The sequence below is a fragment of the Leguminivora glycinivorella genome, chromosome 20 (assembly GCF_023078275.1).
Source record: "Leguminivora glycinivorella isolate SPB_JAAS2020 chromosome 20, LegGlyc_1.1, whole genome shotgun sequence".
Taxonomy (NCBI): domain Eukaryota; kingdom Metazoa; phylum Arthropoda; class Insecta; order Lepidoptera; family Tortricidae; genus Leguminivora; species Leguminivora glycinivorella.
In genome coordinates, this window is record NC_062990.1 from 8,149,774 (window position 1) to 8,177,717 (window position 27,944).

Sequence of the window (27,944 nt, forward strand, 5' to 3'; positions counted from 1 at the left end):
TAATTTTTGACATATCAACCTGATCAATGGGCCAAATTTTCAAAACTGAGGTTTAATAGTTTTAAGCTTGTGTCGGGAGATAGCAGTCTATACAATGTGATTACACGTTTTACTTTGACAGTAACTCTCTACACCGTGTTTTATTTTTCGTTAAATTCGACACACAGTTAGATTCATCATCAGGAACCGTCCTGTATATCGCTTTCTGTTAAATTCGAAATAGGCTAGTTTCCTATACTTAAAATAAAATATTTTATGCCGTGCACGAAATAAAGCACCACATAATTATAAGAAAAACATGGACAGTAGTTATGTTTAAACATAATTTCTATTTAATAAGTCAAAGAGAAAGATATAAAGTAGATGAATTGACCGTGACGTCACTCCTCAGTATTTCATAGTATTTCCATATAAGCAAATCGTTTTGACAGTTCTTAAAAAGAAGCTGAATTGACTAGTAGGAAACTAGCCTATTATGGATTAATTAGTGTGATAGGACCTTAATCATAACATTAAAGCCATTGTCAAGTGTTTGACGGCACATGTCAAAACAAATAACATTAGGAAGTGGTAAGGGATGCTACACAGGTGTTCAGTATTTTTTTTTTATAATTCGATAACCGTAAGAGTTAAAGAGGCTAGTTTCTTAGAGAAATTGATTGTATTTGAACTAAAGAATCTTCCCTTAAAGTTAACAGAAGACTCTTTGTTCATACTAGCGAGCGATTTTTTGATCGGTTATAGCCCATTCCGTGTCGATATGTTTGGGGAGACCTTTACAGTCTTTCATACACCGCTAGCTTGTCCCACCGTCCTCAATACAAGTTTATACATAATATATCTCTGTATATATAATAGATTGCTGTACATTTTAGGAACCAAATGATTATGCTTTCAATGCGTGTAAATAAATAGAGCCTAACCTAGGTTTGATATATTGCGAACTGTCGCTTCCGTTTTAATCAAGATATATGTCACCGTTATAAGATTCAATTATTTATATATTACGCATTATACCCACCCAATATATTTTATTAAATATAATGTAAAATTAGTTTTTTGACATTGAAAAAGAAACTAAAACTTTAAATAATCGATGGAATCAGGCGTTACTTTGCGGAAATCCATGTTAAGTCAGTTGCGGGACTTCGGACCGTCAACATGAGCTCCTGAGGATGCCTCGTATTGAGGCGAAACACGTGTCGAGTTTTGTATTTTTGGTGGTGGGTTGTTATATTTATTTGCGTATTTATTTTTATTTTTGCGGTGGGAGGGTGGGAAAATTAATTGCATGTAAAAAATACGCAAGTAATTATAACAGGTTAGCACTGATTGACTTGCACGTTATCTATTCGCGGATTGGCAAAGGAAAGTTCTAGTTTACGACTAAAACTTTAATCACATTTGAAAATTGAATAAATAATTCATCTTTTAATAATAAAACTACCGTGAGACACTGACATATTAAACATGTAAAATCGGGTAACTCACGTAAAATTGTCGAAGGTCGCTCGACATGTTTCACTCCGTAACGAGGAGCATTTTCATTGAGCACGCGCGATGTCGTTACGGAGCGAAACATGTCGAGCGACCTTCGACAATTTTACGTGAGGTACTCGATTTTACAAGTTTAAATAATTCATCGTTTAATAAAACTGAAATTAATACGTCAAAGAATAAATTTAAAAGTGGAAAATGTCTGCCCTGGGTGAGACTTGCAGACGTTTCTGCTAATCAGAAGTTAAAATTTAATACGTCAAAGTTATTAACTTTTACAAAAGTGCGTTTCTTCTTATAAATTACAATTTCACTTATAAGATGTTTAAAAAAAGGTATAAAAATTTGGAGATTCCAATTTAGACCATATAAGGCGTTTTCAGGGTTAATACATACACAAATGTTCAAAACATGCTGTTCAGTGGCTGTTTTCACCACAGTGACATGGACACTGACAATCTGTGCATATATCTGGGTTGATAAGTAACATTATTGCTCATCATCAATATTTCTTTGTCGAACAGGCAATGAACGACAAATTGTCACTGTGGTGTTACAGGCCACAGAAAACATATTATTTTTTAAATTAAATTCATAAAGACTCTAGTTATAGGTGGGTCTGAGCCTCAAAAACATAGTCGCAGTCCGCGCAAATAACATACCTTATAGTAAACGGGCTAAGGACGAATTTAGCATGAGTTTGGCGGACTGTTGCAGAAAGCGAGTGTGGCGTGAAGTATCGAGTTTATATTACGTAGTATAGTCATTTTATTATGACTTTTTGCTTACAGGTCGAGTCACCAACATCAAGAAATAAACTATGATTAAGAAAATAAGGCCCTAAAAAAACTTTATACATAAATTTTGACTGCATCGATAAGAAAATGGATTTAAACGACTAACCTTAAAGAATGGTAAAATATAACCCATTGCAAATAGTACATTACGATACAAGTGCGTAAAAAAGGATACAAGTGCGTACGAAGTTCCTTTTCGCACGTGTATCGTACGACGTTTTTCAGTACAGATGATCTACCGAAGTTTCGACCTACCATATAATGAACCACTTCTCGCACTAGTGCGTAAAAAAAACACCATCTGTACTGAAAAATAAGTTACCAGTCATAGCCCAAATAGAAAACAAATAGGCTAGTTTCCTATACTTAAAATAAAATATTTTATGCAGTGCACGACATAAAGCACCGCAAAATTAGAAGAAATATATGGACAGTAGTTATGTTTAAACATTATTTCTATTTAATAAGTCAAAGAGAAAGATATAAAGTAAATGAATTGACCGTGACGTCAGTCCTCAGTATTTCCTAGTAATTCCATATTAGCAAATCGTTTTGACAGTTCTTAAAAAGAAGCTGATTTGACTAGTAGGAAACTAGCCTATTGTGACACCTGTTACGGCTCAGCCACGACATTGGTCTAAGCGCGACAGCGGTGAGCGGCGGCCATACATTGGAGCGAGACAAAGCGATGGGACTTTTCATTCGCACGCATGGCTGCCGCTCACCGCTGTCGCGTTTAGAGCAGTGTCATGGCTAGGCCGTTATGCTGATAACCTAGACTTCACATCCTCTAAGGATGGAATCGATATTTTGAAAGCAAAACCATTATGTATAAGGATTGTTATTCTCTCCTCTCATTCGTTCTTTAGTGAGTCGACCGGTAAGAAACAAATACAGTTGACCATTCTTAACGTTAGTCACAACTTGTTTCAGATTGTTCAGACTGGTACACGTGACTGACTTCTATACAATATAATACAAATAAATATTCAACTTATTCAACAGCGAGTATCAACGTTCAGGCGGGCACGGTCGCGTGACAAAGCGTATCACGTCAGTCCTTTTGGTACTATTTTTAAGTGCGATAGGGACGCACCCACGTGATAGGGTCTATCACAATAGGGATGACGACCACATAAAAAAAATGGCATTCTTTTTAGTCCGTCAGTTAGATCGTCCAAAAATATTGAACAGTAATTTTTCGCTTTTTATTATTAATGAAAAAATACAAAGATATAGAGCATCAAAGTTCCGTAGTAGGGGCTTGTGACGTCACTTCTAAGTAAACATTGTACCTACGCGTGACGTCACGCGAAACTTCAACGCACTGTACCGTCGTCATTTTTCGTTTACGAGAAAAAGTATAAAAACGTGTCTAAAATTCTTTGATGATCTAACTGACGGATTAATAAGTTTTTTTTAGTCGTCTCGCCTATAATGCAACGGCCGGTTACATACGTATATGGGGTCTTCACACCACCGGTCGCGACGCCGTTGGTAAATCCCTCGGCGTCGGTGTAGCCTCGTGTTGCGTCGCTAGCAGAAGCACGCGTAGAATCGGGACACGTCGAGCGACCAGTACGCGTTCAATTCGTTTCTGGAAGAAAGCGAATTAAGTTAGCTGAGCCGGCCTTTTTAATAGGCCCAATAACAAATTTTGCATCAAAATTTTGGAGTAGGGCTGAAAGTCGTCACTGCCAAAAATCAGTTTCAAGTTGATATTGTCAAGGATCAGGAGGATCAACTTATAAGCGCTGGTAGCCTAGCGGTAAGTACGTGCGTCTTTCGTTCCGGAGGTCACGGGTTCGAATCCCGGCTCGCACCAATGAGTTTTTTGGAATTTATGTGCGAAATGTGTTTTGATATTTGCCAGTCGCTTTTCGGTGAAGTAAAACATCGTGAGGAAACCGGACTAATTCCAATAAGGTCTAGTTTACCCTTCGGGTTGGAAGGTCAGATGGCACTAGCAGTCGCTTTCGTAAATCTAGTGCCTTTGCCAAATCTTGGGATTCGTTGTCAAAGCGGACCCCAGGCTTCCAAAGCCGTGGCAAATGCCGGGATAACGCAAGAAGGATGATGATGAATATCAAGGATCAACTAATATACTATTTTTCACCTTAGATGAGTTCGGTGACACTTCCAATTCTGAATTACGCATACTATGTTCGCTGTACCGTACTGATCCAATGGACAAAAACAATGCGGCCAATAGCGATAAAGGAAAATGAAACAGGACCATCAATAAAAATTGTATTATGGAATAGATCAATAATGTTCTTTTACTTGACTTTTAAAAATGTGAAGAGACTTAGCATGCCTCATGTCAATAGGTAATGATCGAGTTCCACAACCGAACTGCCTGGAAAGTAAAGGAATCGTTGAAGAGTTTAGAAGATATAGTATTGAATATAGTATTTTTTCTACTCCCGTACTGTTATGCGTGAGTTACAAGGTCGTGCAGAGAACTTAAAAACCGTACATAAAATATGTCAGGACAAGTCTATCTAGTCTATACCCTGAAAACATTTTGTAGCAGTAGCACGATATAGCTGTTAAAGTTCTCGAATCGTCGTCGAATCGCATTCAAATGTATGAGAACTCGATTCGACGCGGCTCGATTCGTCTTAGTGGCCAGGCTTCAGAGAACCATACCATAGACAGTTTTATTTTCATGTTCGCACTCAAACTGCATATTCAAAATGGTAGGCGGTCCACTAGATAACTAAGATGACTGAAAGTAGGTATTTGTTGAATTTATAATTTTCTTTCAAAGTAAGTGCTTGGTTGTAGAAAAAGTATTGTATGCAACGGTGTTTAACTGAGTCAAAAAATGCTCGTGGCGTCTTTATTAACAATTTTCGGCTTCGCCTCAAATTGTTACCCACGCCACTTACCTTTTTTGACCTCTTTTAACCACCAGTTGCATAAAATACTCTAATAGGTGGTGCTAAAAAAATGAGGTACGATTCTTAGCATGGAGACTTTAAACCGTATATATTAAATGATCCTTGGTTTTGCTGCTTTAGGTCATAATAAAATATGGTAATATTTTATTTCGGTTAATTGGACAGTGCTTAATCATATAAGACAGACTTTAAAAAAGGGTCAAGTAGCCTATAACAGACAAACTCACGATCAGGGATCGGCGGGGTGTGGCGGAGAGGCCCCGCAGCTGCTGTCCTCCGAGTGCAGCGCATCGCCCATGTCTGTGCCCACCTGCGTAAAAAAATACGGCATTGATTAAAAATGCAAACAAAATCTATACTTCATATTATAAATGCACAAGTGTGTCTATGGCACTGGTCCCACTGTGAGCTAGTAAGCATTCATTTCATTTCATTTTTTATTCAGTAACAATATACATTGTATTCGAATGTCTATAATATAATCCTTAATTAACAATACACTATATTACAATAAATATAATTATATTACTTACTTACTACTAAATTACATGCTATGCAAGCTATGAGCTATCGGCTATAAAAACGAACAAAAGATAAGCACTCCCGTGCAAATGAAAGAGATACGGCGATATTGATAGCTCACCGCTGGGCGAGTAACTATAAACGTCGCCGTGTCTCTTTTATTTACAAGGGAGTGATTATCTTTTGTTCGTTTTTATAGTCGATAGCTCATAGAGCTTACTAGCTCGCTGTGGGACCAGTGCCTATCTAGCTAATAAATACATAAAAAAATCTGTCTAAAAGACTTCAGTGACCTCTTATATGTCTATTTCTGTGATTTCCTGTTGAAATCGCTGAACCGATTGACGAAATTTGATAGAGATAGTTAGTCCCAGGGACGGACAAAATATGATTTTCATCCTAATCCTCGCTAAAGTGTCGATTGCTCCAAACCGCAAGCTTCAAGCGTTCGCAAAATTTTATTGTATGGGAAGTTCGATAGACCTCTACTTGACGTTGCTGTGTCTTTTAACTATGGTTAATTCAAATATTCCTAAGTAGATAAAATTACGTCACCACCCCGAAAGAGAAATAATTTAGCAGCTCTTGTTAATTGATGTAAACAAACTTGCTGAAATTGTATTTCTTTGCCATCGATTTTAGCAGGCGCTATACAAAATACTAATTCTGCGCAGACGTAATAAATAGCAAAAAATGTACATGTGGGATAGTTCCTTTAAAATGTTACTTTAAGTTATTTTAATTATCGCAAACTCACCTTAAGTACATCGTGTAGAGAGCTCATACTGCCCAGACTTAATGGAGTGATGGAACGTTCTAATAGGAGCGAGCCGCTACCCTGGGATCCGCCACCTATCGACCTGTAAATTTCAATCGGTTAATACGTTATAAGCAGAATTTGTAAATTAGAAACAAATAAGATTTCGCGAATCGTGTACGTTACAATATTTTAGGAATTATTGATCCTTTATGAATTAGAAGACAATGAGCGTTGTAAAGTAGGTAAGTTGGCATAAATAATATTTGCAATTTTGACTCCTGCCACTATGATCGACGCGTGGTCTAGGGTCTAGGCATATTTTCCGTAAACTATGACGATAGTACGATTTTAGCTCTGGACATCACCCGGCCTTGATCATTGTTTTCGGTATATGATTTTTTATACTTAACACTTCCACTACCAGACAAAAAATAGCGTACTACGCCAGAAATCGGTTATAATTTACAACCGTCAGTTCGTATGACGAGAACCTCCCTAGCAGGTTCTCCAGCATTCGAGCAAAGTTCACGAGTGGCCTGGTGGCGGGTTTTCGGTGGAGAAAGTATTAATTTTATTTTTATTTATTAAGGTCTGCCAACAGCGGTTACAATGATACATTGTTAGGTATACATGCATTAGTATTTTAAGCTTATCGCACAACTAATTATAGGCAAACACCAGTTGTGTAATCTTAAGTTAAATTAACATTGAGTAGTTAAGAAATTAAGCACAATATGTGTAGTTGATATGACACTTTACGGCTCAGCCTCGACATTGGTTTAACCGCGACAGCGGTGAGCGATGGCCGCACATTGGAGCGAGACACAGCGATGGGACTTTTCATTCGCACGTATGGCTGCCGCTCACCGCTGCCGCACTTAGGGCCAGTTGCATCAACCAAATTTAACAGACACATCATCATCAGGCAGCAGACATCTATGGAATTTCCCATACAATTTTTTTTAACTAATGCTTTAACGGTGACAGACGGTTTGATGCAACCGGCCCTTAGAGCAATGTCGTGGGCGGGTCGTTAGAGTAGCAGTGGCGGTGTGTTACCTCTCCATGGGGCGGATGGAGAGCGGCGGCGACGGCGGCGCGTCGAGCGGCGCCGGCGCGCGCGTCGCGCCGCGCCACGACCCTGCGCAATAAACAACACTCATTTAAATACACTCGACACGATGCTGTCGTCATCATCGCAGTCTTCCTTGCGCTATCCCGGCATATTTATTTATTTATTTAAACTTTATTGCACGATTGAAAAAAAGTACAAATGGCGGACTTGATGCCTTAAAGCGTTCTCTACCGGTCGACCATAGGGCCGAACGGAAATATTTATTTATTTTATTTATTATTTATTATTGCACGGCTTATTTATTGCCGCAGCTTATCCTCTAGCGGCCGACCGTATAAAATAATTGCCAAACAAATTTGAATCAATGGTATTAAAAAACGGAGCAAAAACTTTTCGGTGAAGGAAAATATCGTGCCCGGTTGCCCTTTGTGTGTGAAGGTCGGATGGCAGTCGCTTTCGTAAAACTAGTGTCTGTGCCAAATCTAGGGATTAGTTGTCACAGCGGACCCCAGGCTCCCATGAGCCGCGGCAAATGCCGGGATAACGCAAGGAGGACGATGATGGTATTAGAAAACAAAACTGAATTCCTTTTGTTTGAAAATCGAACGAATCAAAACAAAGGCAACTCGATTCCATTTAACGTAGATTCAAATTTCTTCGTAGGTATTTTTTCCTAGAATTAAGACATAGAACCCCAGGAGGTTATGGGAGGATATGGCCTGAGGTGCGCCTTTGCCAACTAGTCCCGACAATTTGCATAGGCACTTACGTCACTTTTTATAAAAAAGGACTACTATCTGTCTGACCGAGAGAGTAATATCTTTACCTTGATAGAACTAGTCAAGCGACAACATTAAATTAAAATGTAACCCAGTCTTGCACCGCCAGCCATTGCGGACGCGCGTGCCGCTGGATTACCTGAGTGATTGCGAGTTTTATTTACCTACCTATTGTATTATTGTTAGTGTACCTATCGTAAACAACACCGTGGTGATTAGTGAAAGTGCAAGGGCTCCTGTTAACAGGAGTTCCTTGAACTAGTAATGGAACAATCCCAAATGTCTCAAAACCCCACAACGTCTCAAAACCCCACTCTGCCCCCCACCCCAATGTCTGAAACTATCCCATCGAGTTCTCAAACAGAAGTGTTGGAAAAACAACAGCCAAGTGCTCAAAAACCGGTTAGCTATGCAAACGTTACTTCGACAGCAAGTTTCCCCAAGAAAGACCAAGCAATAATTCTTGACGCTGTTGACGGTATTACCATAAAAGACTACTTGGTGGCGTTGTCGACTATCGTACCATCGACTTCAATTCGTTTCATCTCTCGTATATCGAATGCCCGAATATGTATTTACATGGATTCTAAACAAACTGCAGATAATCTCATAGACACAAAAAAACATGTTAAAATCCGAGATAAGAAACTGGAGATAAGGCCGTTAGTAACAAGAAATAAAAGAATCGTCTTATCAAACGTATGCCCTGTGATTCCGCATAGCGTTATAGAAAACAAATTCGACGAATTAAATGTAAAAATAATGTCCCCTATCACCTTCATGAAAACTGGTGTTACGGAACCTGGTTTCTCTCACGTGTTGAGTTTTAGAAGACAGTTATATGTCACCCCTGAGGATGAAAAACACCTGCCGGAGTCATTCCAAGTAACCTTTGAGGATACTAACTATTGGATATATATCTCCACGGATTCCCTTAAATGTTTTACCTGTAACAGTATTGGACACCTGGCTAAAAACTGTCAACAAAACATTGCTCAAAATATGAACATAGACATAGACACACAAGAAGCTGCAGATGAATTAAAAAATAGCTTTGAGAGGAACGATGACAATATCCCGGTAAATTCACAAGGTATCAAAAGGGCCCATTCACCTACTACAACAGAATCGTCAAAATTAGAGATGGCAGCCTCTCTCCGACCCCCTCTCCCGCAAACAAAATCGGCGGCAGCAATAGAAATAGATTCCGACGACCTTGAAACTGATGAAACCGCTAGTAATGTATCCCTAGAAGAAAATTGGACAGATGTAGAAGCGAAAAAGAAATTGAGAAAGAAATTAAAGAAGACTGACCCCAGGAACGAAGAGCAGGTTTGGAAAGATGTAGAAAAAGAAATGACTAAATTGAGCGAAGAGGTAAAATTTCCGTTAAATATAGATCAATTCAAAAGTTTACTGGATAACACTCGTGGCAAACAAAACGTAAAAGAAGTAGTTCTTTCGTACTCTGACAATGTTAAAGACATTATTATGATGTGCAACAGCCTACATGCCAAAATGAACAAAAGTCTGAAGAACAGATGTTCGCGACTATCAAGAAAACTCCATGAGATTATAAACACTGGTTGATAGATTTAATTTAAAATTATATATTTAAGTGCAACCTTATTTTATATTTATATCTATATATATTTTATATTACTCATATATAGAGTATATATAATTATGGATATACTGCAGTGGAATGTGAATGGGTATTTTGCACGTCTGGAGAATATTAAATTGTTAATTAACCAATTAACTCCAACCTGCATTTGCCTACAGGAGACTAACTTCGCTTCTGACTTTTGTGCCTCATTGAGTGGTTTCGAACACTTTTACAAAAACCGTCTACATGGTAACAGGGCCAGTGGTGGAGTAGCTATTTTTATCAAACCTTACACTTTTCCAGAACAAGTTCCATTAAATACACATTTAGAAGCTTGCGCAGTTCAGGTAAGGTTTCCCTTAAAACTTACAATATGTAGTATATATCTTCCGAATAGTAGTTCCATAAATATACATGATTTAAACGATCTTGTCAATCAGCTACCGCCTCCGTTCGTTTTGTTAGGCGACTTTAATAGTCATCATTTTTATTGGGGATCAGAAAAATGCGATACTCGAGGTCGGATAGTGGCTGATTGGCTAGACGCACATGATAACATAGTGTTGTTAAATACAGATCAACCCACCCATTTTGATAGTGGCTCCGGTCGCACAAGTAATATTGATCTAACAATTGCTTCACAAAATATTGTCGAATATTTTGAATGGAATGCTTTTGACGATTTGTATGACAGCGATCACTTTCCTATTTTGGTGAAATCCTTAGTTAATAACATAACTCCTGATCCCATAATTATGCCAAAAAGATGGAAATTCTTGGACGCTGATTGGTCACAATTTAGAGAAGAATGTGATAACAACATTAGTAAATTAATTGACTTAAATTATGATACTGACGTTTCCATCAACGAAATAGTTACCAATTTTAATAACTTTATTTTAGAAATAGCAGAAAAATGTATACCAAAGTCATCGGGAAATTGTAAAAGAAAAAACTTAGTACCATGGTGGAACGAAGAATGTAAAATAGCTACTAAAGAGGCAAAAAAGGCTCAAAGATTATATTACAAATTTGCAAGAAATGATCATGATTCAAAATTAAAGATTGATTATAAGAAAAAGAGATCTAAAGCTAGAAGAGTACTTAAAGAGAGTAGTAAACAGTATTGGGAAAAGTTTATATCAACCATTAATAGTCATACACCTATAGGGACTTTTTGGAAGAAAATCCAAAAAATTAACAAGAAAAATACTAGATGGCATACTATTGTGTTGCAACACAATGATGGAACCTTAAGTGATGATCCTGTTGCTAACTCAAATCTATTGGCTAGCTCTTTTGCTTCTAATTCTAGTTCCACAAATTATGATCAAGATTTTAATGTTTTTAGAACTTCAGAAGAAGTTCTAAGTAAATTTGATTTTACTGATAACTCTAATACAATAAATAAGGAATTATCCATGCAGGAATTGTTATCAGTACTCCAACAGTTAGGAAATACTAGTCCCGGACCAGACAATATCCCTAATATCATTGTAAAACATCTGCCGATAAGTGGTTTAAATTATTTACTTAACCTCTATAATTATATATGGAAGAAACAGGTGTTTCCAGATTGTTGGAGAGAAGCTTTAGTCATCCCTATTTTAAAACCTGGAAAAATCCCGAGTTCTTCTGGAAGTTATCGTCCTATATCTTTGACATGCAACCTATGTAAAATTTATGAAAAAATAATAAGCAAAAGAATCAGATGGTATATCGAATCAAAAGGTCTTCTATCACCTTTTCAATATGGGTTTCGCCAAAATAGGTCGACGATAGATTATTTGATGAATATTGAAAATGAACTACTAAATGCTCTTGCCTGTGACAACTCGGTAATAGCTGTTACCTTAGATATCGAAAAAGCTTATGAAATGGTATGGAAACATAGAGTACTCGAGCTTCTTCATAATCTTAATATAAAAGGTAACACCCTGGCGTTCGTCAAAAACTTTCTATCAGATAGATATATCAGAGTCAGAATAAAAAATTATCTTTCAGACACTGTCTATGTAGAGAATGGTTTGCCTCAGGGTTCAGTTTTGAGTGTTATTTTGTTCCTCATAGCTATAAATGACATACTCACTGTTGTTGACAAACCTGTGAAAGGCTATCTATTTGCGGATGATTTAACTATAACTTGTAGTGGTAGAAACCTTGAACTTACAGCAAAATTAATTCAAAATAGTTTGAATGGCCTCCAAAAGTGGTCTGCTAAAACAGGATTTAAATTTTCTAAGACTAAGACTGAATTCATTGTATTTACAAAAAGAAGAATCCAAACAAAACAGTGGAGTTATCATTAAATGAACATTTGATTAGAGAAGTTAATAATGTTAAAATACTGGGATTAACATTCGATAAAAAAATGACATGGAAAACTCATATAAATAACTTAAAATCTGATTGTCTAAAGCGAATGAGCATAATTAAAACTTTGTCGTCTTTATCTTGGGGTTCTGATAGCAATTGCCTTTTAAAAACTTATCGTAGTATAATAAGACAAAAAATAGACTACGGTTCAGTTTTATATGATTCGGCTAATATTGGAATATTGAATTCACTTGAGAGTGTACAAAACACGGCCCTGAGACTTAGTATTGGTGCCTTTCGTACAAGTCCTGTTAAAAGCATATTGGCAGAGGCTGGCGAAATGCCACTTTCATATAGGAGGAAAGCACTCTCCTTGTTTTATGCAACGAAAATTTTATCGCGGCCTGATTGTCCTACATATGAGCATTACGTCAAACAATCCGTTACTGATGATGAATTTAAATTTAACCCAGGTTTACATCAACCTTTCAAAATTAGAGTAGCAAGATATTTGAAAGAACTCCATCTTACTATTCCAGCACTATACCCAGTAATATTACTGACTGTTCCGCCTTGGGAACAATTACAAATACCGATTAACCTAGATTTAGCGGAAAATAAAAGGAGTGAAACGACAAATTACATATATAAAAGTCTATTTAATGAACTCAATGATAGTTTTGAAGATTGTAAAACGTATTACACAGATGGCTCGGTATGCAATGGCAAATCTGGATGTGCAGTTGTATCTGGTAACAAACACTACAATTTACACCGGTCAAATCTTACATGAAAATCGGCTAAAAAAACAAAGTGTGATGTAAAGCTGGATTTTTGGTATGTTATTTGGAGTCCTTGGGGGGATGTAAGACTATATTTTGCAAGCAAAAAAAAAGTGTGCTAACTTCGTAATTTAAAAAAAAAAGTAAAAAAATCGGACTTTTTTTGGTTTTTATTTTTTTATTAAAAAACTAAGCGTTTTTGGTCAAAAGTTGCTGTGTAATGTTAAAAGCGCATTAAATTTCAAACAGTTTGACATCTTTTTTATCAATGTCCGTCAAATAGTTTTCGAGATATGAAGCGTCAAAAAAGGTTAATTTTTGACGCATTTATAAAAAGTAGCGTTTTGCCAATATTTTTAGACAAATATCTGCAAAATACTTCATGATATGATATATATTGCAATATAACATTGTATAAAATTTATTTTGCTTTAGTTTTAGTGCAAATAAAGGTCAGTAAGTCGAATAGTTACTTTGGTAAACAAAAAAAATCTATAAATAGAGAAGCCAAGAGTCTGGTAGATTGGTTAAGGTAAAATAGTTTACGCTAAAAGTTTCAGGTTGAAAGTGCTATCTATTCGATCTTACTTTCCTTGATATCCGTTTATCTGAAAAAAAAAGTCAAATCGATGCAAAAGCTAACTTTGCATCGATTTGACTATTACTAATGAAGAAATAAAATACAGTAAAATTTTGAAGTTTAGTAAATTAGAAAAATAAAACAGAATTAGTTACATTTTACTTTTTCCTTTTTGAGGGTCCTGGTTCTGCATCTTGATGGCACAACTCCTGTAGTGATAGAAAATCCACTTGAGTTGTATTTGACCACCAATTGCTGTGGAATAAACTACGGGAACGGAAAGCGCCCACGCCAATTATTAAGATACTGGAGAAGTGGTATTCCCAGCAGAAGAACGTAGTAAGATGGAAGTCAACTCTGTCCACAGCCAGCGGGCTAAACTGTGGCGTGAGACAAGGAGGCAGTATGTCTCCGGCTCTCTTCAGCGTATACATGGATGGGCTGTCGCAGGCTTTGACCAGTACCGAGGTTGGCTGCTCCATCAATGGGCAAATGATAAATCACATCGCATATATGCAGACGATATGGTCCTACTAGCACCATCTGTGGGAGCTATGCGTAAGTTACTTGCAGAATGCGAGAGATACACCAGCCAGCATAACATGAGATACAATCCGGACAAGTCTGAATTTATGCTCATGGAGGCAGCACATATGCCCACACATGTACCACCTCTTTTGCTTGATGGAGTTCAATTGCGGAGAGTACACGAAGTCAAATATCTTGGCCACATCTTGTTGTCCAGTTTAAAAGACCAGGAGGACATAGAAAGGCAGAGGCGAGCCACCGCAGTAAGGGCAAACATGTTGGCTAGAAGATTCGCCAAATGTAGCGTAAAAAGACAGCTGTTCCTCAGTTTTTGTACAAGCGTGTAAACTGTCGAGTTATGGTCCGACTACACTTACGCGGCGGTGAGAGACCTGCGCGTGCAATACAACACATACTATGTACTGATATTTCGTTAAACGGAGAATACTATGATTCGACAACGACAACGCTCGTGAGATTGCATCGATGTTATTGACCCTCAGTGATATGACTGATATGCTTTAAAAACCAGTCCATACAAGAACAATTTCGGAACAATCTGATTCAATTAATGAGGGTTTTCTACTCGTAAATATTTTTTCCGCCAAGCGGCGATCCTGAGGTCTTTCTGACCGTAAACTTAACTTACTTAATAAATGTTGATTTGATATACGCAAATATGTGTCTGAGTAATACTTGAACAGCCCCCAAATAATAATAATTCGTTCTCCGCTACGCCTCCTGTAAGTTTACATAAAACTATCCCATTTGGCCATTACCATCCACCGATTATTTCTGATCCAGTTAGACTTATGATATAATCCTATTTTTTTTAAATAACTGGCACTCTTTTGGTCTTAAATGAAAGCTAGTAAAATTTCCTACATTTTTATTTTACAATTTATGTAATAGCCTGAGTTGTTTTGCTGATATCTGTCTCAAAATATTAGCAAAACGAATATTTTCATAGAAAGGGGAAAAATGCTCTTTTTTTGACGCTTCATATCTCAAAAAATATTTGACGGACATTGATAAAAAAGATGTCCAACTGTTTGAAATTTAATGTGCTTTCAACATTACATAGCAACTTTTGACCAAAAATGCATAGTTTTTTAATAAAACGGCAAAAACCAAAAAAAGTCTGATTTTTTTACTTTTTTTTTTAAATTACGAAGTTAGCACACCATTTTTTTGCTTGCAAAATATAGTCCTATATTCCCCCAAGGACCCCAAATAACATATCAAAAATGCAGCTTTACATCACACTTTGTTTTTTTATTTCTCTTTTTGACCAGTGTAATTATAGACTTGATGATTCCAGCTCAGTTTTTACATGTGAAGCTATAGCAATCTTTAAAGCATTAGAGTTAATTGAAAGGGATTCTAACGAAAAGAAACATGTGATTTACACTGATTCTAAATCATGCTTGATGGGCTTGCGGAACCCCAAGAACTCCCATCCGCTTGTCATGCATATTAAACAAAAAATTATTAATCTATTAGAAAAACATTTTAATTTTGAATTAGTCTGGATTCCAGGACATCAAGGGATTATCGGTAACGAAAAAGCGGATACAGAGGCTAAAAAAGCTACTGAAAATCTTCAGATAGATTGCTCCATTAAATCCAGCTACCCGGAATTTAAAAACAAATCAAATCAATTGTCAAAATATTTTGGAATAATTCTTGGAAAAATGGTAATTTCAATGATTTGTCAAATATTAGAGATTCTATTTTTGAAACTCCACCAATACCCTTTACGTGTAGAAGAGATCAGATAGCTATCACTAGACTAAGAATAGGACACACAAACTTAACCCATTGCTACCTTATTACTAAGAATGAAAAGAGTAAATGTGATAAATGCGGTTTGGAGTTAACTATTAAGCATATTTTAATCGAGTGTTTAGCATATAAGGAAGAAAGAGAAAAATGTAAATTGCCTACAACCTTAAAGGACTGTTTGAATGATAAGAATCTGAATGTACTTAGATTTATAAAATTAATTGATGTATATAAAAAAATGTAATTCTCTTGTGGTCGCTAATGACCTTGTTGTTAAAAAGCGACCTTAAATAAATTAAAAAAAAAAAAAAAAAACATGTAACCTTACCGTTATAAGAACCGGTGCCGTGCGATATCGTGAGCGGTGACGTCCGCTTACTGCTTTCTCGACTGCTGTACATCTGTAAAAAAAGACAAACTTTAATTATTAAATAACAATGTTTCTAACATTTAAACCTGTAACGATGTCTACTCAGTAAATACTTGTTTACAACAGCATAGTAAACATTTTGGAATGGAGATTTTTGTGTATTCATTCTTACATACATACATACAATCACGCCTGTTTCCCAGAGGGGTAGGCAGAGATCACGGATTTCCATTTACTACGATCCTGACAAACCACTTTCGCTTCACACACTTTCGTAACGTTTCTCATACACGCTCGTCGGTTTCGAGTACTTCTGACCTGGCCTTTTTGCAATATTTCCCCGATTTGATCAAGAAAAGTTCGCCTAGGTCTTCCACTACCAACTGACCCTTCCACTCCTTTTTCATATACTTTCTTCGTTAATCTCCTCTCATCCATCCTCTCTACATGCCCAAACCACCTTAACATACCCATCTCAACCTTTGTCACCACATCTACATCCACTTCACACTTCTCTCTTATCACGCTATTTCTGATCCTATCACTCAACTTTACACCAGCCATGCTTCTTAACGCTCTCATTTCCACGGCATTCATTCTTCTATATAAATAATAAAATAACATACTTAATGTTTACAACATTTTCACTGAATGACTAGTGTGACAAGTATGACATTGCATACAATTCTTTGTTAACCAGCCGTAGAGGTTTCGTGGTACGAAATATGTATAACAGAGATACACAGATTAACACTCATAGCAAAGACATGATTGTCACCGGATAGACAGATAAAATCTAAGAAAAAACGTACCTCGGAACCACAGAGAAACAGGTACGGTGGGCTAGATGGCGGTATGAGCCAAATGATATTTGACATTTTAACACATATCAAGCTAAGAATATGGGCCAAATTGTCAAAACTGAGATTCTAAAGTTATAAGAGAGAGATGGCAGTATACGCCCTGTGACTACACATTTTTCTTTGGCAGTAACTCACTAGAAACTCGATCCTCTTTGCGCATAGTAACATTAGACATATGTGGATGTCTTTGCCGCTCGTAGGATTGTCTGACCTGATGTAAGATGCAACCTTAACCATTTGAACGCTCGTTTATCTAGTGCGATGCGGCATTGTAAACCCTAAGGTAACGATCGAAGGTATATTAGACCGCATTCACAAACGTCTATAGACGTATTTAAAGTTTAAATAAATTAGTCCATACTAATATTATAAATGGGAAAGTGTGTGTGTCTGTTTGTTTGTCCGTCTTTCACGGCAAAATGGAGCGAGGAATTGACGTGATTTTTTATGTGGAGATCGTTGAAGGAATAGAAAGTGACATAGGCTACTTTTTGTCTCTTTCTAACGCGAGCGAAGCCGCGGGAAAAACCTAGTAATTTATTTTTTGTTACCTGTTGGTGGTCATCAGCAGTCTCAACGGTGGTAGGCAAGTCGAGTAGACGTTGAGAGCGGATGCCGTCGCCGGGACCCATATGAGAGAGGTGTGCGAAATTCGTCGGCGCTGAGATGAGGCGCGATCTTCGCTCCGATCTGATAAAGAAGGATAATGTAACATAGTACATTTTCTTGGTCGTAATTAATATTTTTATGAAAAAATACAAAAGGGCGTATACAATCAAATTGTATTTGCACAGAGAAATAATGCAATAAAAGTACGAAAACAGCTAAGGTATATCGCAGTCAAAAATAGACCGTCCAAAATATTAATAACTTCGCCGCTGATATAAAAAAATATTTAGCTTTAGTGTAAATAAAGGGTCGCGTGTGAATATTTCTTGAGCCCTAACATTAACTACCAAGTACCATGGAATCTGAGTGTCAGCAATATTTTATGCCTATATTTTTAAGACGGGCAAGATGTGTTTATAATATAGACGTTTTGTACCCAGTAGAAAAACAACATAAACGATTGGTTCCCACAATCGTTTACGTTGTTTTTCTACTCCCGAACTGTAATTCGTTATTTACAGAAACGAAAGTAACGAAACAAGAAGTAACGAAAAAATTGAAAACGCATTGTTTGGCTCTGTAACCTAACCATGGCAACGCATTGTTATAACGATACTGCGCGGTGGCTTTGGGCAGAACCTTTGCGTCAAAATACAGGAAACAGTGTAAATTTCACGAAAGTTATTCTAGAAAAGTACGAAAAACTGGTCGTAGAAAAAGTATTGTAAGTATGCAACGGTGTTTAACTGAATCAAAAACTACTCGTGGCGACTTTATTAACAATTTTCGGCTTCGTCTCAAATTGTTACCCACACCACTCGTCTTTTTTGACCTCCTTTAAACGCCTGTTGCATAAAATACTATTTTATATCTTTACTTGATACTTCTAACGTGTTCCTGACCAATAATAAATTTACTATAAATTCGACCCAAATAATATTAAAAAGTACTTACAATCTGTTATGCGCCTCGATAGCCTGGTGAGACTGCTCTCGTACAGAGAATCTCCGTTTGGTTGAACCCCATAGCGCGGCGTGCTCCACGTTTAGGGGACCCTCTGAAATATAAATGAGATTATAGTTAAATAATCAAGACGGAGATCTGTTCCCGTTATTCATCCTCCTTACGTAGCGACCCTGCATGTATTCGATGCTAACTTACGTTAGATGATAAAGGAGGCACAATGCAAGTTACACACACCACTTAATCAGGTATACCGTATTCCGTAAGTTACTAATCAAATTGCAATAATTAATCATAATTTCATCGAAAGTGTTTCTCTCTCCGCTTCCCCTTACATGGCGACCTTATAAGTAAGTAAGTAAATTTATTAATTAAATAAAAACACAAAGTTTTACTCACAGGCAATGTCCGGTGGACTACACAATAGGCTAGGCCTGTATCTTGCAGGTATGCTTGCTTGTACCATGTGATACAATTACAGAGTTAATAAGGATTCAAACCTAGAAGTTTCTGAGTTTCTCTCTTCGCTCCTTACATGGCGACCCTTCCAAGGTTCGCAGCTAACTTCTGTGATGATATGATATAAACTAGCAACTTACGCGACAGTAGCGGGCACAGCACAGAACTAGTTTTTACATAGAAGAAACAAGTTCATCTATTTTTATAGGGGCCGAGCGTGTCAGATTTTGTACTGAACTTGTCTATGATTTTAAATATTTCTTAGGCCCTTGAGTGTTCATAATTTTTGTGTTGTTGCAATTAAATATCTCGTAACGAGGCATTTCTTATGTTTTTATTGACTTCAACTTACAATAATTGACGCCCGTAAGCCGCAATTTGTGAATAAAGACGGACAAGTCATTTGACACGCTAAGTAGATACGTTTGCTTGATCTAGTGGGGCGCAGGTAGATGATGAAAGGCGCGGCGTCGCTCGCGAATGGGAAGCCATTGCTGGCGCCGCACTGTTAGAGCGAGACAACGCTACGACACTTCAACTGTGCGTTGCACACGCTTTTATATATCTTACATGGCGACCCTACCAGGATTCGTAGTTAACTTACGCGACATTAGCGGGCGCAGGTAGATGATGAAAGGCGCGGCGTCGCTCGCGAACGGGAAGCCGTTGCTGGCGCCGCCCGACACGCAACATAACCAGCCTTGATCATCCAGCGGCCGCGCGTTTGCTGTATAAAATACACAAGAACTTTATAAAGGGCTGATTTACACGGTGGGAGGTCTTGCATGCGAGTGTTATGCAATAGGCTATTTGATTGGTCAGCTGAAGTTGATGTACCTTCAACAATCCGCAATGTTAAATCGCATGAGCAACTTAATTTGATATGACTGTTACTGCTATATGAGTATAGAAACTGTAAAAAATATTTGACTTACGTATATTAATGGTCTGAACCCACTCTCCGCTCTCGATGTCGTAAATATCGATGTGCGTCGTCGTGAATATCAGTAGATGCGTTTCATTGATCGCTGTAAAGAAGATATGGGTATATCATTATTAACGTAAGAAGCGTTGAAGAAAGCCTTTTTTTACTACCATTAGTGCTTTTCATGTATCTATAGATAATCCGCACCGGTCGACGTATAACGCCAGAGAGCCAGTAACGTATCAGTGCTCTTATAGATTGGTGGCGGTAAATTGTTCCAGCATTTAGCTACAGCATATCGAAGTGTGCTTCGTACTGCTGTCTGAGAGCATCAAAAATATATATAATCTGAAAAAGAATCAACCTTTTAGCAGAATGGATTTACCCGAGTTTGAAGTTAAGCGACACATGTGAGTCTTCGAAAACCTGAGTTGTTCTGAGCCCGATGTCTCGATGGATCTACTTACAGAGCGAGAGAGATGTATACGATAGTAAGACAGCTGCTACGGTACTGCTCTAATACCAATTACCGTGATGGCTAGGCTGCTGTGTGTACATTAGTTCAGTATCCCTCGCTCTATGTCCACACCGGTCGATAGATAACGCCAGAGAGTTAAACACCAGTAACGTATCAGCGCTGTTTGTATAGATTGGTGGCGGTAAATTGTTCCAACACAGTTACAGCATATCGAAAGCTGTGCTGTGTACTGTTGTCAAGGAGCGTCATGCGAGCCCTCGAAAACCTGAGTTTTTCTGAGCCCGACGTACTCATTGATCTACTTACAGAGCGAGAGATATGTATACGATAGTAACAGGTTCTCTGAGACCACTTACCGTGATGGCTAGGCTGCTGTGTGTACATTAGCTCAGTATCCCTCGCTCTATGTCCGCACCGGTCGACATATAACGCCAGGGAGTTGAACACTAGTAACGTGTCAGCGCTATTTGGGACGCAGGCCGCTCCGAGAGGCCGAGCGCCAGAGTGAGATAGGAACAGGTTCACTTGGTTCTCAGGGTGGACTAGAGCTGTGGACAAATTTAAAACAATTAATAATGATAATACACAGTTCAATACTATGCTCTCGTGAATTGTGCCTTCACAATTAAAAGACTAAGCAGTTACGTCACGCACAAAATACATACTGTTTAACCCATTCATGGCCAAGGACTGTCGAGCGTACACATCACGCCGGGCCACCATACAAACCGTTTTTAGCTAAAACGCGTGACTCAGCTCATGGGTCTCTGGCCTGGCGCGAACGCAAAATAAATTGCCGCTTATGAATCCGGCCAGTTGAACAATCTTATGCAACATTTTTACGAACCAACTGTTTTCTGTTCATATTCAAAATAAATGTATTTACTAATTTGTTGCTATTTGTAAGAATTAACATTTTATAGTCTGACCAGAAATATATGATTGTCAAGAGGATGCTGTTATTCTCATATAATTAATTAATAATACGGTTCAGAAAAGTATTTATAATGAAATTCCGCAACTTAGCGCGTGATTATGTATATTTCTAGTCATCCATAGCCAAGGTCACAAAAATCACAAAATACGAAATCACTGAAGAGCACTGCGACGAGTATAAAGTCGCCAACGAATAAATCATGACTAAATAGAATTTCCCATATTACTCTAAAATACATCCTAATATTTAATTTCTTGAGTTTTTGTCAAAAATACCACGTGAAAGATGAGACGACCGCTTAAGACTCCTTATTCCTTAGAGCGCTCATCAATTTCACGAAACGGCCATCGATAGATGGCGTTGGCGCTCGGTACGCGAGCACCTGCAACTCAACGCGCGTTTCAACGCCGACACAAATAATCTTGATAGTTTTGAATTAAATTGGTAATAACATAATTTTCAATTTTATACGGGGAATTTCCTGTTCATGGTATGGTAGTAGTAAATAAGGTGTATGAATGTAGTAAAAGTATAGTAGTCTACATATACATATATAAATACAGGTTTCCTAATTGATTGATTCAACAACCAACACCGCTGAGCCGAAACTACGAAAGCTAGAAAGTCGAAATTTGTATAGATTGCATTAACAAAATTTCGAAGAGATAAGAATCGATTATGAAAATTTACACCCCTAGTAGAGGGAAAAAGGGAGTGAAAGTTTGTAGCGGGATCAATTTGTTTTTTTTTTTATTAGGAAAATTTTAGTTAGGAACTTGAAATTAGAGAATAGTTTAATAGTGATTTCTGTTTTTTAGGGTTCCGTAGTCAACTAGGAACCCCTATAGTTTCGCCATGTCTGTCTGTCCGTCCGTCCGTCCGTCCGTCCGTCCGTCCGTCCGCGGATAATCTCAGTAACCGTAAGCACTAGAAAGCTGAAATTTAGTAACAATATGTATATCAATCACGCCAACAAAGTGCAAAAATAAAAAATGGAAAAAAATGTTTTATTAGGGTACCCCCCCTACATGTAAAGTGGGGGCTGATTTTTTTTTCATTCCAACCCCAACGTGTGATATATTGTTGGATAGGTATTTAAAAATGAATAAGGGTTTACTAAGATCGTTTTTAGGGTTCCGTAGTCAACTAGGAACCCTTATAGTTTCGCCATGTCTGTCTGTCCGTCCGTCCGTCCGCGGATAATCTCAGTAACCGTAAGCACTAGAAAGCTGAAATTTGGTACCAATATGTATATCAATCACGCCAACAAAGTGCAAAAATAAAAAATGGAAAAAATGTTTTATTAGGGTACCCCCCCTACATGTACAGTGGGGGCTGATATTTTTTTTCATTCCAACCCCAACGTATGATATATTGTTGGATAGGTATTTAAAAATCAATAAGGGTTTACTAAGATCGTTTTTTGATGATATTAATATTTTCGGAAATAATCGCTCCTAAAGGAAAAAAAAGTGCGTCCCCCCCCCCCTCTAACTTTTGAACCATATGTTTAAAAAATATGAAAAAAATCACAAAAGTAGAACTTTATAAAGACTTTCTAGGAAAATTGTTTTGAACTTGATAGGTTCAGTAGTTTTTGAGAAAAATAGGGAAAACTACGGAACCCTACATTGAGCGTGGCCCGACACGCTCTTGGCCGGTTTTTTTGATAATATTAATATTTTCGGAAATTATCACAGTTATAGTGACTTTCATATTTTTATAAGAACAGCATGCACTTACGTCCAGAACAGTGACATTTGGTGCATTGGAACTGCTCATGATGTGTCACTTTTTAAGGTTCTCAATTCGTCTGTATGTTTATTTTTTTTTTCATTTTTTTATGTTTGTTCCTCGATATCTCCGTTGTTACTGGACCGATTAAAAAAAAAAAATTGAATGTATATGAATACAGATTGGTCCCATTTTTCTCAGAACCCAGTTCTGATGATGGGATCCTGGAGTAATCGAGGGAACTCCTCGAATCTGAAAGGCATACGTATGGTGATTTTTGTGTTTTTAAAGGAACAGCATGCATTTAGGTACGGAACAGTGACATTTGGTGCAGTGGAACTGCTGATGATGGCCAGAACGGAACTTCTCAAATCTGAACGGCACGCTTATAGTGACTTTGGTATTTTTATAAGAACAGCATGCACTTTCGTCCAGAACAGTGACATTTGGTGCAGTGGAACTGCTGATGATGGTCAGAACCGATCTTCTCAAATCTGAACGGAACACTTATAGTGACTTTGGTATTCTTATAAGAACATCATGCACTTACGTCCAGTCCAGAACAGTGATATTTGGTGCAGTGGAACTGCTGATGATGGTCAGAACACTCAGAACCAAACTCCTCAAATCTGAACGGCACGCTTATAGTGACTTTGGTATTTTTATAAGAACAGCATGCACTTACGTCCAGAACAGTGACATTTGGTGCAGTGGAACTGCTGATGATGGTCAGAACCGAACTCCTCAAATCTGAACGGCACACTCATAGTGACTTTGGTATTTTTGTAAGAAAAGCATGCATTTAAGTTCAGAACAGTGACATTTATTTAGTTATGTTTGTTAAGCATATTGAGTTTTCAAGTCAAAGTTTGTCAAGCTTCGATTTATTATAATCGGATTCATGAGGAATTGAGAAACTCCTCAAACCTTAGCGTTATACGTATATTGATTTGTGTTGCCATCAAATAATTAAAGCATTAAAAGCAGTTTTAAAAAATACCTACACATTTCTACATAATCCAACATTCGCAAGTAGCTTTCACCAGAACCCGAAAGGCGGCGGTTTTTTTTTTCTTAAAAATATTAAACGTTTTTTTATGGGATAGGAGGCAAACGAGCAGATAGGCTGCCTGATGGTAAGCGATGACTGCCGCCCATGGACACCAGAAGCACCAGAAGTGTTGGAGGTGCGTTGCCGGCCTTTAAGATGGATGTACGCTCTTTTCTTGAAGGTTTGAAGGTCGCATTGGTCCGGAAATACCGCTGGCGACAATTCATTCCACAGTTTAACTGTGCATGGCGTGACCAAATTTGCAAAACATTGCGTCTTAGAAACATTTTAAACTTTAAAATGTTTTTAAAATTTAAAGGGTGAAAATCAAAATATGTACATGTTCGTTCTAAAAGTAGCTGATCAAACATCGTCGGTTTGGAAAGCCTGCGGTAAAATTTTTGCTCATTACTATACATATTCGATTTAGAGGGTTTTGAGATTTAGGAAATAAAACAACGCTTCATTAGATTTAATTTAATAGCATTATGTAATTATAATGTCAATGTAAGTGCAAGCAGTCTTATTTACAATAAACTTACAAGCGGAAAGAAATATATGCAGAAAGAAAAAAAGAAGCTGTCAATACTGAATCCCCTAGGGTGACAATGTATGAATAGCACAGAAAAGTATTAAAATAACATAAAAACCGGCCAAAAGCGTGTCGGGCCACGCTCAGTGTAGGGTTCCGTAGTTTTCCGTATTTTTCTCAAAAACTAACCTATAAAGTTCAAAACAATTTTCAAAGAAAGTCTTTGTAAAGTTCTACTTTTGTGATTTTCTTCATATTTTTAAACATATGGTTCAAAAGTTATAGGGGGGGCGCACTTTTTTTCCTTTAGGAGCGATTATTTCCGAAAATATGAAAATTATCAAAAATCGATCTTAGTAAAACCTAATTCATTTTTAAATACCTATCTAACAATATATCACACGTTGGGGTTGAAATGAAAAAAAATATCTGCCCCCTCTTTATATGTAGGGGTACCCTAATAAAACATTTTTTCCATTTATTATTATTATTAACGACCTTCCACATATTTATAATGAGCCCAAATATGATGGGGTTATGATGAGGAGAATAGCAGTTCTGTTGACCACCTCCTGACTCCATCATGAGAACTTGGACCTCGTCTAGTTTAATGGTGCTCGTCAGCCCAAATCTAATGAGCCCGAACATGATGGGGTTATGATGAGGAGAATAGCAGTTCTGTTGGCCACCTCCTGACTCCATCATGAGACCCTGGACCTCATCTAGTTCGATGGTGCTCGTCAGCCCAAATCTAATGAGCCCAAACATGATGGGGTTATGATGAGGAGAATAGCAGTTCTGTTGACCACCTCCTGACTCCATCATAAGACCTTGGACCTCATCTAGTTCCATGGTGCTCGTCAGTCCAAATGTAATGAGCCCGAACATGATGGGGTTATGATGAGGAGAATAGCAGTTCTGTTGGCCACCTCCTGACTCCATCATGAGACCCTGGACCTCATCTAGTTCGATGGTGCTCGTCAGCCCAAATCTAATGAGCCCAAACATGATGGGGTTATGATGAGGAGAATAGCAGTTCTGTTGACCACCTCCTGACTCCATCATAAGACCTTGGACCTCATCTAGTTCAATGGTGCTCGTCAGCCCAAATCTAATGAGCCCGAACATGATGGGGTTATGATGAGGAGAATAGCATTTCTGTTGGCCACCTCCTGACTCCATCATGAGACCCTGGACCTCATCTAGTTCGATGGTGCTCGTCAGCCCAAATCTAATGAGCCCAAACATGATGGGGTTATGATGGGGAGAATAGCAGTTCTGTTGACCACCTCCTGACTCCATCATAAGACCTTGGACCTCATCTAGTTCGATGGTGCTCGTCAGCCCAAATGTAATGAGTCCAAACATGATGGGGTTATGATGAGGAGAATAGCAGTTCTGTTGACCACCTCCTGACTCCATCATGAGACCTTGGACCTCATCTAGATCGATGGTGCTCATCAGCCCAAATCTAATGAGCCCAAACATGGTGGAGTTATGATAAGTAGAATAGCAGTTCTGTTGAACATCTCCTGCCTGACTCCATCATCATGAGAACCAGAACCTCATCCTGGTCCCAAAATATAATAATAATTCAAACTCTCAACAAACTTCACGTATAACTTAAAATCCAAAATCATATGAAAAGCATCTCGAATGCTAAAATTGCATAAGGTGTAAAAAGGATCAAGATTTGTTTAGTCGCAGTTTACGGCACTTCTCGGAACTATCGAGCTGCTTACGAAAGCTAGGTGCGCCGGACGATCAAACGCAGGTCCGTTGTCTTCGAGCGCTCGGCGCAGACTGAGCGGGCTCGCGTTAGCACAGTGTCTTTTATTCGAATTTTAGGTGTTTTAAAAACATATCTATCGACAGAAAGGTATGTCTTATATGTATGATTTTTTTCTTATAGGTCAATAAGAAGTTCTAGTTTAGGATAATATTATTTAAGAGTTACAAAAAATGCAGGAATCGCGGGAAAAATACATAATGTAAACCTCTTTTTATCGAAAAAATGGGGAGGATACGGAAGGTTATTTATCCACCATTTCAAGTAAATCTTAAAATGTCAAAGTATTAGCTAACTCGTACAGGATATAACAAATAGGATTGTGATCATTTATTACCCCAAATAACATTTTTAACAGCACAATCACGATTCTAAACGAGCTATCCCACTACGAAATTTGAAAACGTCTTCCGAAAAAACTGATTTTTCGGAAGTATAAAAAGACATATTTTAAAGTAGTACCAATTGACTTTCTAGCTTAAGATATGTACTTTTAGGAACATTATCATTTTTTTAATAATCATTTATAGTTTCTTTATAATTTTGAATGAAAAAGGTTCCATTTTGCAAAAAACGCTCGTCTTTAGGAGTAAGGCCTCTTAATCCGCCGCCGCTCAGGTGCATTCTTTGTTTATTGGCCAACTTTGTTTATTAACGTATGCATACTAATATTATAAATGGGAAAGTGTGTGTGACTGTTTGTTTGTCCGTTTTTCGAGTCGAGGTACGAATTGACTTGATATTTTAAGTGGAGATAGTTGAAGGGATGGAGAGTGACGTATGCTACTTTTCGTCTCTTTCTAACTAACCTCACACTTTCCTAAAATGGGGGGTTGATTTTTGTATGGAGGATTACGCAATTTTCGAATTTAACGCGAGCGTAGCCGCGGGAAAGAGCCCTAGTCTCTGTATAATACTACACTTTATACTTTAGTGAACGTTATTCACTCGAGACGACGATCATATCGTCACTATCTAGAGAAAGATACTGTATGTAGTTTGATCCGTATGGAATTCGTGTCAAACTTATTGCTACACAGTTGAGTCGCTACGAACTTGACAGTCTTGTATTATGTACAATACCTATACTCTGTCAACCAAGTCTGTCAGTAAATAAGAACAAAGAAAACTATATGCATCCTTTTCTTTAGGGTGCTAGAGAATAGGATACCTATAGTTTTCTTAGTTCTTATTTACTGGCAGACTTGTTTGACAGAATATATCAGAGCCAATCGTCAATATCTCTGCTTGTATAGTTACTCTAGTCACTAGGCTAGAGTCTAGTGAGTGACGGCGGG

At 37.8% G+C, this 27,944-nt stretch overlaps 1 protein-coding gene across 1 annotated transcript in view; it reads right to left on the reverse strand.

The window, feature by feature from the left end:
• Nucleotides 1-3,654: 3,654 nt before the first annotated feature.
• The window catches only part of LOC125236902 (serine/threonine-protein kinase Genghis Khan), a 102,821-nt gene continuing 78,531 nt past the window's right edge, over nt 3,655-27,944 (reverse strand). The window contains exons 39-48 of the mRNA XM_048143821.1: nt 20,960-21,151; nt 20,136-20,228; nt 19,805-19,927; nt 18,733-18,835; nt 17,721-17,859; nt 16,265-16,337; nt 7,542-7,623; nt 6,480-6,582; nt 5,428-5,510; nt 3,655-3,891 (exon numbers count right to left, since the gene is read on the reverse strand). Coding sequence (XP_047999778.1) covers nt 5,430-5,510; nt 6,480-6,582; nt 7,542-7,623; nt 16,265-16,337; nt 17,721-17,859; nt 18,733-18,835; nt 19,805-19,927; nt 20,136-20,228; nt 20,960-21,151 — 989 coding nt within the window. The 3' untranslated portion in view covers nt 3,655-3,891; nt 5,428-5,429. The remainder of the gene's footprint in view (nt 3,892-5,427; nt 5,511-6,479; nt 6,583-7,541; nt 7,624-16,264; nt 16,338-17,720; nt 17,860-18,732; nt 18,836-19,804; nt 19,928-20,135; nt 20,229-20,959; nt 21,152-27,944) is intronic.